The sequence below is a fragment of the Fringilla coelebs genome (genome assembly GCF_963513975.1).
Source record: "Fringilla coelebs genome assembly, chromosome: 2".
Lineage (NCBI taxonomy): Eukaryota > Metazoa > Chordata > Aves > Passeriformes > Fringillidae > Fringilla > Fringilla coelebs.
Window position 1 is genome coordinate 51,064,593 of NC_140029.1, and position 18,260 is coordinate 51,082,852.

Here is an 18,260-nt window from a genome sequence, read left to right on the forward strand (position 1 = left end):
GCTTTAAGAAAGTCATTACTTTCCTCGTGCTAACTTTCCTCTGAAGACAGGATTGCACCAGCCACAAGGTACCATCTTAACTCCTGACAGGCTTTGCGAATGCCACTCGCGCTATATAATCCAGCAGCACCACACCAAGGAATGTAGCAGGGTGACTTTCTGTTGAAGCCAATGTGGGAAATCATGAAATGACAGTCTATTCCTGTGCACCTTTATCTCCTACTGGTTCAGGATTCGTTTATGGAGGTGTTCCCTTTGCTTATGAAAGGCAAGCCCAGTTCCCGTTTTTCATTTCACTGTGTCAGAAATACTGTGATGGACCATGTGGAGAGAAGGATGTTGCTGCTGAAATAACAAATGGCACTCCTTAATTATTTCAGCCTGGCATTTGAGTAAAACCGCATTTCATCTTGACTTCTTTCCCCTCTTGACATTTCAGTAGTCATCTCGTTCCACCCCTGCTCTGGTGTGCAAAGCCTTACAGTCAGGAAAATACCTCTAGTTCCCTTTGGAGAAGGCGTTCTTTTGAAGCATGTACAGAAAGTGAGATTTTGTTTTGCCAGCCTCCCTGTATACTCCAGAGGAGAGTTGTGTCAAACCTTCCCACTTCCAGTGGAGTTCCTCAGGCTTTCTTTGCTGCTCTGCTGGGAGTGAAGTGTGTATCTTCCTGAACTAGTTTGACATTTTTGTTAATGGAATTGAATTGGCACATCACATCAGGTAGAACCTTCTCAAAAGAGTGACCCCAGAACTGAATTTGACAGTTTTTTAGGATATAAAGACTATAACAAACCTGCAAAAAGAAATTATTCCCTTATTCTGCAGGCTCAGGGAGAGTCACTGTTGCAAATCTTGGTACAGATGTCATAAAATGAGAGGTGTATGCAAGGTTTTATTTTGCACAGTTAAAAATTAAGCAAACTTTTATAGTTGTTTAAAGTTTGCTGAGATTACTAAAAGCACGCAGATGCAGTTGTACTTGTGGTTTGTTTTCATCCTTTAGCTAAACATATTTTTCTTCCACTGCAAGATGAGTAAATTAAAATAGCAGTGAAGGTTTGTGACAGCTAAATAAAGGTATGTAAACTTACCCACAAACAACCTTTGAAAAAACTTTTTGCAGCAACAGGTAAAGATCCTACCATGTCTGCATTTTTTGTGTTTTGACCTGAGTCAGTCTGCATTGTACAAAGCCTAATTACTGATTAATTATATAAATCTGTCTATGCAGAAGTTTGTTCAAGTATTTTCCCTCAAGTTTAACTTGAGCATGTGTGTATACACTTGCATGCATCAGTCTGATTTGCTATTTATCAAGGCCAGTGCTGACTTGGCGGAACAGATGTTTCAAGATGGAAACTTCAACTGCTCATTACTTGAATTCTTGGATTAAGAATCATCAACCTGTCTGGAGGGAACAAGACATCTTACTCAGTAGCTGAACCAAATCTTTAGTCGGATTTTAAGAAGCCTTAACTTCAAGTAAACAGCCTCATATTACTTAGATTTCAGGTACAGTTCAAATATTTTCAGCCCATTTGACGAAAAAAAATACAGAAAAAGAATTTATTGTTACCAGTTTTTTGGGTTTTTTTGACCTCTGTGTGTTCAGAGTATGTCTGAACTGGAAGCTGTTTATTACAACAGGTCTTTTTGAGAACAACAGGTCACTGACTCAGCTTTAGGAGATGAGTCTTTCCTGTATTTTCATCCATTGTCATACAGCTGCTTGGCTCTGACTTGTTGCACGGAAGGGCCAGAAATGGCAACGACACACGCTCCTTCGGCATGTCATTTCATTATTTATGTACTGTTAGGGCAGGTGGAAATCTGTACATGTGGGGTAATGAGACAAGATGAATTGAAATGCTAAAGTACTTCGAAAATAACATTCACAGTTTTTGGCAAGGTGGTTTGCCCATTACTTGGAAATTTAGTGGGAAGCCATCACCATTCTTTACTTCCACCTCCCCTGTCCAATGCAGAGGCTGCCTGCTTTAAAAGAGCAAACTGTGTTGGCAATGCTTGCTAGCAATAGGTGGTCTTATGTGGTGTTTTAACTGCTTGAATATGTGAGACAAACCCACATTTTTTACTACTAAAAAATGCACTTTCTGGCTCTAGAATGTTTATGCTGAGGATCTGTTAACAAACGCTAACTGTAAAGCTGCTGTAATTGCGTATTTTGGCTGAAATCTCCTGATTAGAGAAATAACATAGTAGAGAGTGGTTTGGGTCTTGTGAAATACTGGTCTGCCAGGTGGGAAATGGAGCCTGTGCAGGCTTGGACATGGCAGAGGGGATGGTCTGGCTGGACGAGCTAGGAGGGCATTAAAGCAATGCTAGGCTAACAATCCTTAGGAGCATAATGAGGTCAGGCAATGAATGCTCATTTGGAACTAAATTGTGATGTTGAGAGAAAAAAAATAATTAAGGGATATGGTCAAAAAAAAATTCCTTCACTTCTTATGCAGTGTCCTTTCAAGTAGGGGAAGAAAGGATAAGCTCCTTAATCAACTGCCTGTGAGGTGCTCAAAGAAGATTCTGGGGCTCTTAGAGGCCAATATCTGCAGGGTACAGATACAGTGTGCTGCTCACTGTGATCCTGGAGGAGCACAGAGGCCCTGAGAGAGACCTTTGGCTATCCAGAGGAGCTAACGAGCCTGGGTGGTTATGTTCCCTGTGGGACCTGAGCTGCCCCATTCAGAGAGGAGTAGAAACCTAAATTTCAGCGTGCCATGGAGCTCTACCCTTAGGGGTGTGGCAGGAGAGTTCATGCTATTAGTGCCAATGTCTGCATAATTCCTAAAACTAAGCCATATCTCTACTCAAACAGTCTTGCATCTAGGGTAGGCAAATTTTGCATTAGACAAAGCTGAAATAAACTGTAGGTTAAGTGAGGTGAGTGCAGTCCTGAAAGTCTACAATCCCATGGCAGTCAAAACACCTCTTCCTCAAAAGAACAACCCTTTGCCTTCTACCTCTTTAGAGGGCATTTTGTCAACCAGTTATAATTATAGACACTCAACAGCTGGGAGAAGAACTAGTAACAGCAAATATAACTTTGATGGCAGTTATTATGGAAAAATAACATGGAGAAAGAAAGATGCCTAAGAATTCAATGACATGCATTGAGAAAAAAAAAAACATTTAGAAAAGGTCCATGAAATGTATTAAGAACTCTAACAATTGTCTGTTTTTAGATAAATGATACACAATTGTTGATAAGCAAAGAGAAAAAAAAAAAAACATGCTCAGTATTTCTGTGCTGCATTTGGGGAAAGAGAAGGAAAGATATATGTATCATATAATGACAAAATACTTTACATTTCAACAGTAATTCTAGAGCATATTAAACCAGCTACTCTTTATCGTCTTAGCTGAGCATGTCTGGAAAATTTCAGACCAGGAATTTAAGAAGAGATGGTCAGCGAGCTTTCAGGATTGATATTCAGTAATTGTTTGATTAGACATGTTCCAGAATTCTGGTAAGAAAGCTAGAGTTAGAACCAATACTTAGAAAATGTAAATTAAATGATGTAGCTAATTATGAACTTGGACTGTGACATTATTTTGAGCAGCTTAATGTGAACAGTCAGTGTGTGAATTTATTAAATAGATATCATTATTTATTCCACTCAGTATACACTAATGAAAAACAAGATTTTGCTGAAGTACCTTTGGATAAAGTTGGTCACAAAATATAACAGAGTTTATGAAATACACATTTTTTGCAAAGTATATAGCCATATTCAGCTCAACATTTTGGACTGAAATTGGTAACTGACAAGTCTTAACTTTTTTCGAAATGGAAAATTGCCAGGCTAGTCTATAAAGTTTCATGCTGGGGCACTGATTGGTCTTTAACAAGAAGCTGTTTGCCTTTCTAAGAGAAAACATAATAGTTGATCAATTTTATTGAGGTTAAGTGTGGGGGAAAAGTAAAGAATGAAGGTGGGAAATCTGTCTACTGAAAAACAATTCTCTAGATTCCTTGGCATGTGGGGTGCTTCTGAACTATACATTTTTCAGTAGAGACACAAATGAAGAAAGTTCATGAAAAGGCTCATGGCTGAATTATGTCTAGTTAGCCAGATTCCTCAAATGGCCAAGAAAGATGTGACTCTTAGGTGTCTAAACATCTAAGGTGACCCTTGCAGAGCTGTTATACTCACAGGGCGCTTTCACTGAAGTGCTCACTCTTTTTCAGCATCGACAGCTCAAGCTGGGGTGCAGTCAGTCCCTCACACTTCAGCTGCTGAGCCTGCATGCATTTGCAGTATCTATTGGAATATTTGTTGTGCAGCCAGAGGAGAGAGCTGCACCTCCAGATGGAGGCAGACCCTGCTTCCTTTGGAACGCCTGAATTCCGGATGGACCATGAAGCAAACTGAGGTGCTCATTTTAAGAATGCAGTTTTCAGTCCTTCCTACTTATGACCCCCTTCCTTATGCCTCCTTTTATTGTTGCTTAAAAAAAAAGTAATAAATGAGACCAAAACTTGTATAATTAATTTAAACTTGCCACCAGCAAACTTGGGTTGTTTGGGTTACATTTTGAGGAGTCCTAGTAGTTCAAGAGCACAAGCTCACAGACTGACAGCTGTTTAGAAGGACTTTTCCAGCACACACAACTTATGTGCCTACATAGAGCAGAAACTGGAAATGGATTCTTTGAGCTATCATAGCAAGATCTACTGAGGTTGAATGACTGGAGTTAAATCTAGACAATTTCAATCTTGATCAGACTCCCATGGTGAAGTTGCTTCACTATCATTGTTTGTGGTCTGATGGATCTTTCTTGTTAGTATTTGTGAATCATTCAGATGCAGCTTACAGAGCACTGATGGCATGTGCAGCATGGCTCAGGAATTCCCAATTAAAGTAACCAGGTAATGCAGTTGTGTTGCTCCATTTCCATGATCTGTGCAAAGAAGCCACCTGAGCTCAAAAGGGCAGAATGAATTAGGTAGCATCTCTCATCTGTCCAGCCCTTGGAGAGGAAAACCCCCAACAATTGGAAAGAACCAGCCTTTCTGCAATCAGAAACAGCTGCTTCAGCAGCAAAAGCAGGATTTTCAGTCAGTTAGAGGATATTAATATTGCCATAGGATTCTCACTTGCTTAATAATAAGGGTAATAACTCAGGTGACCATTAACATTTTTGAAAATACCCTGGTAACTCAATTGACATGTTTTGAATAGAAGGTTAGGAACGAACAAGTAATTTCAAAAAACTGTCAATAGCTAGGGCTGATTGATTTTCTATGCATCTGCCTCAAGACTAAGTGAGGTTTGACCTCACTTAATGTGTGAAGACGCATGAAACATCTTTCCATAAGTGAGCTGGCTAACTGGATGTCACTTGTCAGGAGGGATAAGAGCAAAGTAGAGATTACAAAAACATATCTCGGGCTGCAGTACAAGGGTGAGTCAGGAGTGGAAAGGTGCTTCCCAAGAAAACTTAGGAATGTGTGCTTGATTTTTCATCCCAATCACTCCATAGAAGAGGATTTACACTACACATTTAACATTTTGTGATGAAAATGTTCAAAATTATGATAATCAAAACTCCAGAAATCAGAGAATGTGTCTGAACTCACTAGTGAAGCTAAAAACTCATCAGAATAGATGTTCTGTTTAGTGGCTGTCACAAGCTGACCAATAAGAGAGATGAATAAATCAAAGGCTGCCACCTCAGAGACTTCAGTGCTCCCCAATGAGGAAGCTGATCAGCCTTGATAAAATGTGGCTGCACATGCCTCCTATCTCCTGTTCACTTGGGGGCTTACAGAACTGGTGACAACACTCATCCTGCTGCATGAGGAAATGTCTGTATTTCTAACTGCGCAGTGTAATGAAAAGGCACAGCTGTGTCCTCCTGCGAGGTTTCCATCTGCCTCATGAGGAACTCATTCCATCAAAGAACTGACTGCCTCCACACAGTTTGTTTAGTTTCATTTACTCTAGGTAAGGCATAGCCAGAAGATGACAGATTTGCCAACACTGCAACAATCTAGAAATGAGATGATAGGTGAAAAATGACAGTGGCTATCAGTGATGGCTCAAATGTCTGCACACAGTAGGGACTTAGAAGTGACATACATCTGTCAGAATTCTGACACAAGAAATGTCTCTCTTCTCAAATAAGTCTCATAAGATGTCCATTAAAAAAGTCGAATCAAATGATACAAAAGAGGAAATTTCCAATGACATAGGACAGTATTACATTATCTTACCCAAGTTTTGGTAACTATACTATTCCCAGGAGCTGCAGATGCATTCAAAGTCCTTTAGAATGTTTTTAATTTCTCAGACATATATTAAGTAATAGATTATGGTAAATAATATTCCAAATAGTTAAACAGTTAGTTAATACAATGTTACTTTTCCCCTCTCATTATTTCTTGTCTTTTTGAAAATATTTAGAACCTCATTAACAGTGTCAGATTATTTTCTACATGCTGGAAAAGCATGCAAACAAAATATATTTAATACAATATTCAATACAGCTTTATTCTGCACCTAGCTTAAGGGTATGAATTTATTTAGTAATAAAGGATACTGTTTTTCAAACTGAGACATTTAATTTACATTATTTAATCATATGTTCCAACCAGCTTCGCTAGTTTCCACTAATATCTCTCTAAAAGTTTTTTTCATCATTTGTTTTTGAAATTGCTTTTTGAATTATTAAAAAAGAAAATAAATAGAAAAGAAATGCTTTCAGAACAAGAGACCAATATAAAAACCTTTCTCCATTTTAATGATGCTTTCTTAATTTTTCTTTTTTTAACTAGGACAGCTCTAGATTAAAAGAAAAAAAAATTAGGATGTTCACATTTGACCTGTAAGTAGTATTCTCGTTGGGTGACTTAATGGAAGTTTGGTGTCTGCCTGTTGTGCTGTGGTATGGAAAGCTGCTCTTCATGAAGGTACAGCTCATCGCAGACGCGTTTACCTGACCGGTTCCCAACATGCTTAGTTAAGCTACAGAGCGCGCTTACGCACGAGCTCGGGGTAATGGGGCAAGTGGGATGAGGCAAGACTTTAATGAGATGTCTTAATCCCTGTGCTGCCTGAAAGATATAAATATGATAAAGGAGAGGAAAAGTTGATCCAATCTTTTAACAAAACAAGGCTTCTTTCTCTCTAGATTGCATATTGATGACTTTGTAGAGTAACAAAATACAAAACTACTTCTAGTGATTAGAAAACCTTTTTTCTGTGCACTTCAAGAATAGAGCCTAATGATTCATAAATCTGGCACATGGTATTGGGTACAAATCACTGTAAGATATGATGTAACTACATGTAATGTGGAAAAAAAATCTGCATTTTAATGCACAGGAGAAACAAACTAGTATTAAAACAAGCATTTAGTCAGGTTCAGGAGAAACATCTTGTTTTGTGTGTTTTAAATTGTTTTCCCATGCAGTATTACAATTTTTCAAATTTTATGTGAGGCATTCAGATATGACTTCACTGACAAATGAAAGAAGTAAAAGTGGAAGGGAGAAAGAAATTACCTCTTTTCCTTTTGCTTCATGTTCATGGTTTCCTTTTGCTTCACAGGCCAGACCATGTCAATAGAGCAGGTTGCAAATGCACAAACTCTCTTTCATCAATACCATCTGCATCCATCACAGCTGTTTTAAATCTTATGTTAAAACAACTGTTTGAAGATAGTGAAATTCACCTATGAGATAATTAATCATAGTAGGTTAGACCAGCTTGGTCCACTATGTTCTATCAACAGAAGCATTTTGCAATGATCCATTGCAGCACTTCCAATCCAGGTGACGTTATTTATAGTATGTAGCAGTGGCAATAAAATTTCCTGGTTTCTAATATAAGAATATCAAAACCAGCTCTATGTTCTTTATCCCAAGGACGTTGTGGTACTATTAAACTAGTCTCATGTCAGTGTTTTCTCAAAAATATCACACTGAGACACAAGGTGATGCAATGCCCACTTCCCTCTGCTCTGAATGCAGGAGCAAAAACAGTGCTCACAGGAAGCTAAGTAATAACAACAGCCAAAGAAGCCACACTGAATTATATAACTTAAGGATTTCCCCTCGACAATTAGTTGAACATTAAAACATTGTCTATTTTAAATGCACCTAACCGGCAACATAGAGCTGAAAAGTTCTATGCTTGGCAAAGTCAAGTGTTCAAGTAGTCACAGTATTCATACGCTAATATTTGCCAAAAATTCCTTACTATTTCACAGAGTCAGGTGCTGAAGAATGGGATAAATAAAAACTAGAAAACTGGTATTTTTAACGTAGACATCGGAAAAGGAAGAAGGAAGAGGTGGGTATTAAGTTCAGTACTGTAACTGTTCTGTGGAGTTTTATGCAGTCTGTAGAAGGTGCCTCAAGCCAATAGACTGGAAACTCTGAATGTTGTCTCAGCAGTTTCTTTCCAAAGCTGAAGGTCACTCCTTTCTTCAGAAATGCCCCTATTATCATCTTACCCAAAGGGAATGTCTGTGAATACTCAGCAGGGATGAACACATTAAATCCTATCCATCACCTGAGGAAAATGGTACATACTCAGTTTCCTATGGAAGCAGTATAACAGCTATAAAGCTGTAAAACTGTTAAGCCAATAACCTTGCCAGATTTGGTCAGATGCAGTTCCAGTTTTTTCTCCAATAAATCCATGTTCAGGACCACAGTTGCTCCTATTCTAAACCCAACGACTGGTATTTCATGGAGTGAGGCAATGTTAGAGCTGTCATCTTTCTGTGTAGAGTAGGACTTTGTGGTGTCATGACTAGGACAAGACAAGGCGATTCCTGAGAATGCCAGCACATCCCTGCTTTTGGTACCTCCATGGCTCAGGGGCACCCAAGCCAGAGAACCTTATAACTACATCTTTATGTTTTCAGAAATTACATAGAACTGATAACAACACAGAAAACCTCTTACATGAAGGAATAATAGCGAACAAAGCTCAGAAGGTGGATCAGGTAATCTTGTTTCCAGAAACATCCAGTGCTTCTCAAAGATCCTGTATATTTTTAGGAAAATCAGGACTGTCATTTAAATAAGTAGATGTGGTGCCATCCACTGTTGGCCCATGAGGAGTTTGCACCTTTCTGTCATGAATCTGACAATTCTTGGAGCCAGTACAGCAGATCACACAAGTCCATGAAGATGATGAATGTATATTTAAAACATAAATAAATATAATAAATTGAAAAGAATTTATATAATATTATTATTTTATTACATTATATTAATTGTAAAGAAATATATTTAGAAATAAAATTAATTTCAATATACTTTATTAGAATCTAACTCAATACCAGAAGCACCTTAAAACATGGATGTTTGCAGAGAAATATTTTGCTTTGTATTAAAAATAATTGAACCCAAAAATTTTAACTTTTAATGTTAAAAATGTATATGTATTTATATGTAATATTTCAGTTTACAGCTACAAAATAAAAATAGTGTATTATGAAAATTTCTTGATATTGCTGCAGCTGGAAACATAACTTTACGTAGTTTGTTTCTTTGTAATTTCACATAGTTTAATGGATCGAAAATACTCTGTACTTGTTTTTAAATCACTCAGCTATCTAGAGTTGCTATCATGCTGTAAATCTATTTGACAAAGGTTTCAGCCTGCCCAGATGTGGAATGGTGCGTCAGAATGAAAAACCACTATATTTCATAGGATTGGGTATTTGGCTTTCTTGGACAAGAGATTTAATCAGCTCACTCAGGTTTCCCTAAGGGAGGTTTCAGACAGTCTCCATTGTGTAGGAGGGCACCCTGGCTGTGCACTGAGATTAGCCTGCAGAGATTTCATGGGGTTGAGAAAGAAAGGTAAGCTCCCTCCTGCTGCTGGTAAACACTGTTATTGTTCTCCATTCCCTGCTGAATGGCACAAATGCAATTCTGCAACCTTAATTACTGCAATAATGAAAGAAATGACACAAAATGACAAGGAATGTGCTAATTCAGTAAGACTCAAGTCATTGACATATTAGTCCCTTTATTGCTTGTTGTTACTTTCAGGCACGTACTCTTTTACTCATAAATACTGAGCGGATTCTGGGGACTTAGTATTTAAATAATAAATTAGTAAAACAAAGATTAATGTGAAAGAAGTGGTGCCCAATAGTCTTTTAGAAGCTGTCTGGTCAGTACCTGAACACAGAACATGTCTGATGAAGTTAGCCATCCTTGCAGGACTTGCAAGCTGCATCCTTTTCCAATGTCCAAAAATGGAGACTTGCTAAATGTTATTTATATGCTAACCAGGAAGGAAAAGGTGGCAAGTGAATAGACTGCATCAAAATATTGTGTTTTTCCTCTGCTTAGACTTCCCACAGCACACAAAGGAGATGAGTGATATTGATTTTTTTGTGAACATCTTACATGTAGCTGCGGATGACAACGTGTGAATCTGTGTTTACACTGCTTGGAAACCACAGTCCTGTGAAACAGAGTGACAGGTCTCCTGTATCTGCGGCCCTGTACCGGCAGTGGGGAGTGCGAGAAGGCTTGGGCACAGAATCAACCTTCTCTCAAGGTCTCAGAGAGAACTCAGTGGGAATATTTTCAACTCTTTTTTCTAAAAAGGACCACTGCACTAAGGTAACAACCCTGTTTAAAACCCACATATACACTGCATATGTCAATTCCCTCGTAGAAGTCAAGCATTACCTAACAATAATGCACAAAGAAACAAATTCTACCAAAGAACTGAATCAGAAAGCAAGTCTTGCATGCCACAGTATGAATCTCTAAAATCACGAAAAACAGGACCACTGGGAGTTGCTAACAGTTTCAGCTGCAACACTGAATAATCTAAGTAATCCTTTTTCTATTGAACCAAAAGGAAAAATGAAAAGACTTTCATTGAAATACAGTCATAAATTCCATCCATAAGACTTTTCCTGCAATTAAGTTACATTTACTGATCCACTACTCCCTTAAAAGGAGCATTAACACAAAGACTTCAATTATTCATGGTCAAACAAAGTTGATTCTATTGCTACAGTCAAAGCGGCATTCTCTTTTACTGTGGTTATTTCTGTAGTATCTTCAAAAAGGGCACATAGTCTGTGAAAACATGTAAGTTTTTGAGTAAAAGCTATTTCCATGATCAATCCTAACTTCTTACATTTAATACTTCTGCCATTTGCTCCTTTCAAGAGGATGATTTTGCTGGGAGTTTTTGTCCCCTTCATCCTTTAAAGGGTAAGCTGATTGAAATACTCAATTTTTTTTAACCTAGGTCAAACATCCTGAGAAAAAGAAGTCTTTCTCTCTCTAAAAGAAAAAACCAAGAAACAAAAACCACAGGTATTTACTGTTATGGAAAACTTATCAGTGAGGAAAGAAACCCAGGGAACTCCACAAAATGCCCTCTGTGGAAGAAGGTTTGTGGTTCTTGTGTTGTCAGCAGAGGGCTTAAAAGAGCTGCAGAGGGTCTAACATCTGTGAAGAGCTGTACCTACTTCTGCTGCTGCTAAAAGCTTCGCACTCACTCTTCCACAATTCCCAAGTGCTGTCCATTTCCGCTGATAATGCCGTCCCCCGGGAGCTGGCACCCTCTGCTGCTGCTGCGTGCTGCCCAGCCTCAGTCTGAAACACCCTCAGCGTAACTGCCTTAATGAAGCTGCGGAAGTATGCGCTTTAAAGGTCAAGAGTTCCCTATCAATCCTAGGAATTTAAGAAGGGGATAATATTGCCCAAAGACACTAAGCAAAACTTGATCTTCTAGAGATACTTGTTTCATTTTCAAAGGTCGAGAATGAATACAGATTCTCGATATTCTTTGGTATAAGAAAATACCAGGGATACATTTCTTTGACTCAGTAAGAAGTCTGCCATATGATCTGTCAAATGTAATGTTAACAGGGAGAGAAATGCTTTCCTCAGTAGACCTCCCTAATAAGCACAACCCTGAAAGATGACAGGATGTTACAGACTCAAACTGTTGTGTATAAATCTGTTTTCATGTAAATGTGCTACAGACTGACAATTGATTGAGACACATATACATAATAACATAAATACTTCTTCAAAAGGTAGTAATTTGTTTCTACAATGTCATGCTCTCTGAGTCACGGCTTTCAGACATGGAAGTTAATGAATGCCTACTAGGAGTAAAAGAATTCTGCCTGACCATCTTGCAGATGTCAGAGGTTTAACAGATTTAAGTGTTCCTCTTTTTTTTGCTGGAACTAGGTATCATAAAAAAGTGTAACTGAAGAAAATGAAAAAAACCAGGTAATGTGTAAGAGGTAGGAAATTGTGTAGCAGTGATACTGACAAATTCTCAATTGATATCTGAATTCATAGATGTTCCTTTTTTAAAAGGTTTCATTGCTGTTTTGCACAGAAAGTCTTGAAGGGAATGAAGACTATTAATCCAAAAGGTATATTGTTTCTTTGTACAGGAAATATTTAGAAACTACAATGCCAGTGATTTATAACCACGGGATTCAGCAGTAAGCCTTAAAAGTTTAGACCTTATTTAAAAAAGCAATTATGCTTTCAATTTTTTTCCTCAAACAAGAGATTACCTTGATGCACTGCAGCTTCTTGGCTTCAGACAAGGGACAGAAAGGTGAGAAAGCAATTACAGTGTTAAAGAACCCCGAAAATCCTAACCTGTTCTAAAGCATTGTCTTTCTTTCCTGTTCAACCCAGGTATTTACGAAACTTATCACTTAAGTAACACCTACTTAATGTACCAAGAAATGTAATAGCAGATTGAGATTTTTTTGGCTTTGCTCCCTTTGGTTTGAAAAAGAGGAACTGAAGATGATTATGTGGGTTGGGCACTTCAGTCACAAGTTGCTTACATGCATGACTACCCTTTGAAATTTCTCTTTACTTCATTATTTTTGACTCACACATCATTGAGACAAGGCCTGTGACAATAGGAGACTGCAAAGATCATGAAGAATTTTGGAATAATTCATTTGACAACTATGTTTGTGGGAAAGAACATCAGTGAAAGTGCTGTACAGGTACTGCAATTGAGCCTTTTCATTACATGGCGAGCAAAAAGCTTCATTAATTTTTGCTGTAGGGCATCTCACGTTTGAATAGTTATATTTAAGTGACATTCTAGCTTTCTCATGAGAAGCTTAGAAGGTCTCCTCCTAGATAATTAATTACAGCCTTGCAGTCTAGTGAAGAATCACAGGAAAAAGTCTTCAACTAAAAAAAACCCGACATATTGAGGAGATTTACACAAGAACTCACCAACAGCATTGTGTGCTATCAGTGTATTCTATTAAACTACTTTTATTTTTGCACATTTAAAGATGGACCTTGTTAATAATTACAAAAAAAACCCCTTAAAACCACAACCCTTTGACAGAGCAAGTAATTTTGTCATCTGAAGAACTGTTTAAATATCAATAGAATTTCACCACATAATCAGCCTAATTTTCTGTTAGCCTTCTTAGAAAATCAGGCTGCCTGGAGGACACAGAAATTTACAATGCACAGTTACTCTCAAAGAGTAAAAATGTCCCTGTGTATTGCGTTTCCATGGAAGAATGAAACAGAATTTTGCCTTCTGGTTGGTATTAAGTAAATTAATATCACTATCTGATATCAGATTATTTAGGAATAATACCACAGAGTAATTTAATTGGAATTCTGATAATCAGTCATCTAGTCCATCTCAAAGTCAAGGAGTTTGCTGGGTTCTGAACATCTCCAAGGATGAAGATTCCACCACCTCTCTAGGCAACTGTTTCAGTATTTGACCATTCTCACAGTAAAAGCATTTTTCATAATAGCTAATTGAGTTTTCTAGTGCTCCATCTGGTGTCCATTGTCTCTCACGCTATTGCCGTGCATCTCTGAGCTCAGCGTCAGGCTCTCTTGTCTCTGTACCGTCCCATTTGGTAGTTGGAGACTACAAGTTCCTCCTGCAAGCCCTCTAATATTAATGCTGTACAAGTCCAGTTCTTTCCACCTCTCCTACATCAGCTGCTTCAGCCCCTGACCATCTTGGTGCACCTCTGCTGGACTCACTGCAATGTCAATGCTTTTCTTGAACAAGCCCAAAACTGCATACAAGACTCCAGATGTGACCTCCCATGTGCCAAACAGAAGGGAAGGATCACTTCCCTGCATCTGCTGCCTATCCTGTTGGTAATAACCACCTGGGATGTGGCTGGCTGGCACATTACTGACTCATATTCCATTTGTTGTCCACTGGGACCTGCAGGTCTGTTTCTGTCAGCTGCTTTGCAGCAATATTGGCATATGGGATTATAACATCCTGCATGTGGGGCTGCAATTGCTTTTGTTGAACTTCATACATTTCTTGTTGACCCAATTTCCAGCCTGTTGAGATCCTCTGAGACCTTTCCTTCCAGTGTATAGACTACTCCCTCAAATCTGGTATTGCCTGTGAACTTGCCAAGGGATGACACTATTCCAGCAGGACATAGCATTGTTGATCATGTCTTCTTTAGGTAGGTGTGTCACCCATCTTACAGTCTGTATCTCACCAATTTGTCTATAAAGACACCATAGGCAATCAGATTGGAAATATGTATGATTCCAACTAGTATCTTGCCTAAAATAGCTCACAGTCTTTCTAGATAATAAAATTTATTAATTATTCATTGATAACAGACAAACAATAGTATGGGAAGTTCATTTAGGGTCTGAATAATATAAAGTATCTATTACCATCTACAAAATTAGTATCTGCATATGGGAGCTGTTTCACAGGAAATAAAAGTTAAGGATTCTAATCACATAAACATATATGTTAGATAAAACCTAGACTTCAGGAAACTTTATTCAGAAATTACTGTACTGAAGGTTTGCGAGCCCAAAAGTGATTTTTTTTTGTGTGATTTTTTTTCCCCAGTGAGCAGCAGTTAGTCTGATAAAAGAGTATCACCTCTGTCTACACACTTGGCCGTCCTCACTCACAGAATGATAATTTTAAACCCGTGATGTGCAATTGTCAGCATTTTTACCTTGGTCTCTCAGAACAAGAAAATGAAAAAAAAAAAGGAAACTGAAGCTTTCCTGGAGCAAAAGAGGTATTACTGTGCTTCAACTGTTTGGAAAGTGAAGAAAAGTGTATCTGGGAATCATAACTTGATATAGCTGAGTATTATATAGTAAACAATTATTGTTCATGTCCAGGTTAGAAAAAATAACCAGTTAAAGAGATATTGTAAAGGAAAAAGTCACTTAGAAGAAGGAGCTTTCTCTTAAATTAAATCTGAGCAGTATTTTCAGTATGCAGTACTTAAAAGATCTCTATTTATGTTATACATAGAAATGTACCATACGCAGTCAAGAATGCTTTGAAAAATTAGAGAACTTTTGTATAGTCAGAATAGATGGTGGAGTGGAATAAACAAGTAGAATGTGTTCTTGGACTTTGGGGCTTATTTTCATATAATTAAATATGGTAAGTTACCCATTTCCCTATTACACATTACAGTCCTCACCCATCATGGTTCTATTTTTATTATTACACTGCACTACTGTCCAGCCCATTAAGTATCAGTGCTGATAATTAGGATGCATTTTATTGCTTCTTTGAAGTATTTTTAATGCCTGTTTGGTTAAAGAAATGACATCAAGTGATGAGCTACAAATCAAGGCCAGTAAGAAATTTTGTTTACAGCTGACATGAATTTCCTTTATAGAAAATACAATACTAATGTATCTATATTTGAAAATTTCCATTAGTCAGAATAGTTGCAAGGAATGTGGCATGAAACAGAGGGTCCAGGAAAAACAATAAAAAAAGGCTGAAACATGCATTAATTTGAACACCCTGAATAACACATCCTTTAACTGCCCAGATTATAACTTGTAGAACACACTAATGTTTACTTATCCTTTAAAATTCAAATAAATGTTAGCAAAATTATTTCATGTATCATTTTCACACATTTTATTCACATGAGAGATCTAGAAATTATTTTATGAAGCATAAGATTATTTGACAGTCAAAAAAGAAACAGTTAAAACCAAAACAGTTGTTTGCTTTTACAGTGAAATGAGCATCACTATGGTGAAAATAACTTTCTTTAAAGAAAAGCTCCCCAAAGGATTATTTTGAATAATTTTTGAAAAATGCTATGCTGATGTTTTCTTCTTCAGTTTCTTGTACCACGCAGGAACCTCTTTATTTGTCTGTAAAAGAAAGAACATTTAGTTGTGAGACAGTGAACAGAAGAAAAACATGCAATCTACACAAGCCTCCCTCCTTCCTATGTAGTTCAAAGTTGAGTTCTTTGCTTAAATGCAAATATCAAAACTAAAACTACACATTACAACTAAAACTACACATTACAACTAAAACTACACATTACAACAAACTAGTATTAAAACTTGCCCATTTCCAGGTTATAAAATCAGATTATATGGTGAAAACAAAATAATTTAAAAAAAAAAACCTGTGAAAATGGCATCAACTGTGCCAAAAATAGGTTTCATTTGAAATAACATCATTTGTGTTTTCCAGCTAAAAAAGGAATGGATCTTAGAAAAGAGATCTTAGGTGTGCCAAAACTGACCAGCACTCTATGCAGAAATATAGTTCTTAAAAATTTTTAATTTAAAATAAAAGAATACAGTAGTTTTCTAATTCTGTACAAGGTATTTTAACTGCAGGGAATTATCTGTGAGCAACTTTTCCTTGCCTTCATAATCCTAAGGGCTACTGCTACACAGTCAGGATTGCTTGTGGCAAATTCAGTGGTGGTTTGTATAAAATAAAATAGTTTAAGTTTTAATAGAAATAGAACCAATCATGTGGAGGTGGAACAAGGTAAGGACTATTCTGCTTTCAGGGTTGGGTATAATCTCTTGAGCTAGTAAGCACTGTCTCAGTCTGTTGTCCATAAACTTGTTCCTTTCTAGTCCCCTTTTCTGACTGCACTCTATTAATTCTTTCCTCCAAGACTTAAAAATAATATAATTTAATATTATGCTTTATTATTTTTGAAGACTTCAGTTAAAAAACAAATCTGGTCTATTTGTGCAAGCTTTTAGAATTCTGAAAATTGACCTAAACTGGCAGGATTTTCACAGGACTACTGATTTCTTTTCCTATCTGAGAAGAAAACCTGTGCCATCTGCCCATTATCAGTTCCCTACTCCTAAGTCTGCAAAGGCTAGAGTTTTTCACAGAGTAGACGGTTACAATTTCTTAATGTAAATGCAGTTTTTCTGTATTCCTTCACAGTTTCTATATCCCTAAGTAAGACAGGACAGATTCTGCAAGGAAACCCCAAATCATTTATACAAACTGTTTGCTTATGTTCCAGATCACTGAATAGCTCCATCAAAAACAAAGTTTGGGCAGTATGATTTAGCACTACCAAAAGGACTATGGATGAAACAGCACTGGATAAGCCTGTGTTTAGTCTAATAATGCTATTCAAGCAAAATTTGAACTCCTAAATGTCCTCATGCCATGTCCTAGAGATGCTACTGTTTCCTACTTTTTGTGTTACATACCCAGTACCTGGTGTGCTACACTGCAAACCTCATATCATTTAAGACACTGTATGTTAAAGTCTCTACCAGGAAAAAAAAAAAAACAAACAAACAACAAAATAAGAAAAAAAAAGATAATAAAGAAAAAAAGAGTTCCCTTTGGACCAAATCAGCACATATGCTATGCAGTGTGGATACACCCAGTTCACCCCAGAGAAAGGCAGCATCATGAAGTTTGTAAATAAGAGTAATGACTTGCTTTGTGATTCAGCATTGCAGCTTGGCTGTCTTGAATCCATCAGTTCAGACACAGTCATAGTCAGAAATTTCTAAACCTTTTTTATGAAACTTGCCAATACCAGAGGCACTAAATCTGAAGTGGGTCAATTCAAATATTAAAAGCCAAGCTTTTAGTTTGTCAAGGAATAAAACAGGGTTTTATAATGGTTTTATAACATCAGGCTTCCTTAGCAACAGAAGCAATATCAATACTGGTGTTCTGGTTTTAATCTATATTTAGATACATAAGCACATACACATTAATATACATCAATTTAAGTATGCAGAAATATACCTCACTCCTGCTCCTCAATATAGATATGCACAAACTCCACTTACACACAGTCATGGCAGATTTAAATGAGTATACATGGTCTGTGAATCCCTACAACTATTAAAATCTTGCTAGCCACTCAGTGTTTTAATACAACAATGGTATTTTTTTTTTAAAAAAACCTGGCTTGCTGTGAACTTAAGATATAGAAAGTAACCAAATCGCTAAAAAACA

General features: G+C 37.2%; 1 protein-coding gene across 2 annotated transcripts in view; it reads right to left on the reverse strand.

Annotated features, from left to right (window-relative positions):
- Positions 1 to 15,955: 15,955 nt before the first annotated feature.
- Positions 15,956 to 18,260, reverse strand: part of PIBF1 (progesterone immunomodulatory binding factor 1) — a 105,440-nt gene continuing 103,135 nt past the window's right edge. For both annotated transcript variants that reach the window (XM_084201292.1, XM_084201291.1), the window contains exon 18: positions 15,956 to 16,165. In XM_084201292.1, the coding sequence (XP_084057418.1) occupies positions 16,109 to 16,165 (57 nt within the window). In that variant the 3' untranslated portion in view covers positions 15,956 to 16,108. The remainder of the gene's footprint in view (positions 16,166 to 18,260) is intronic.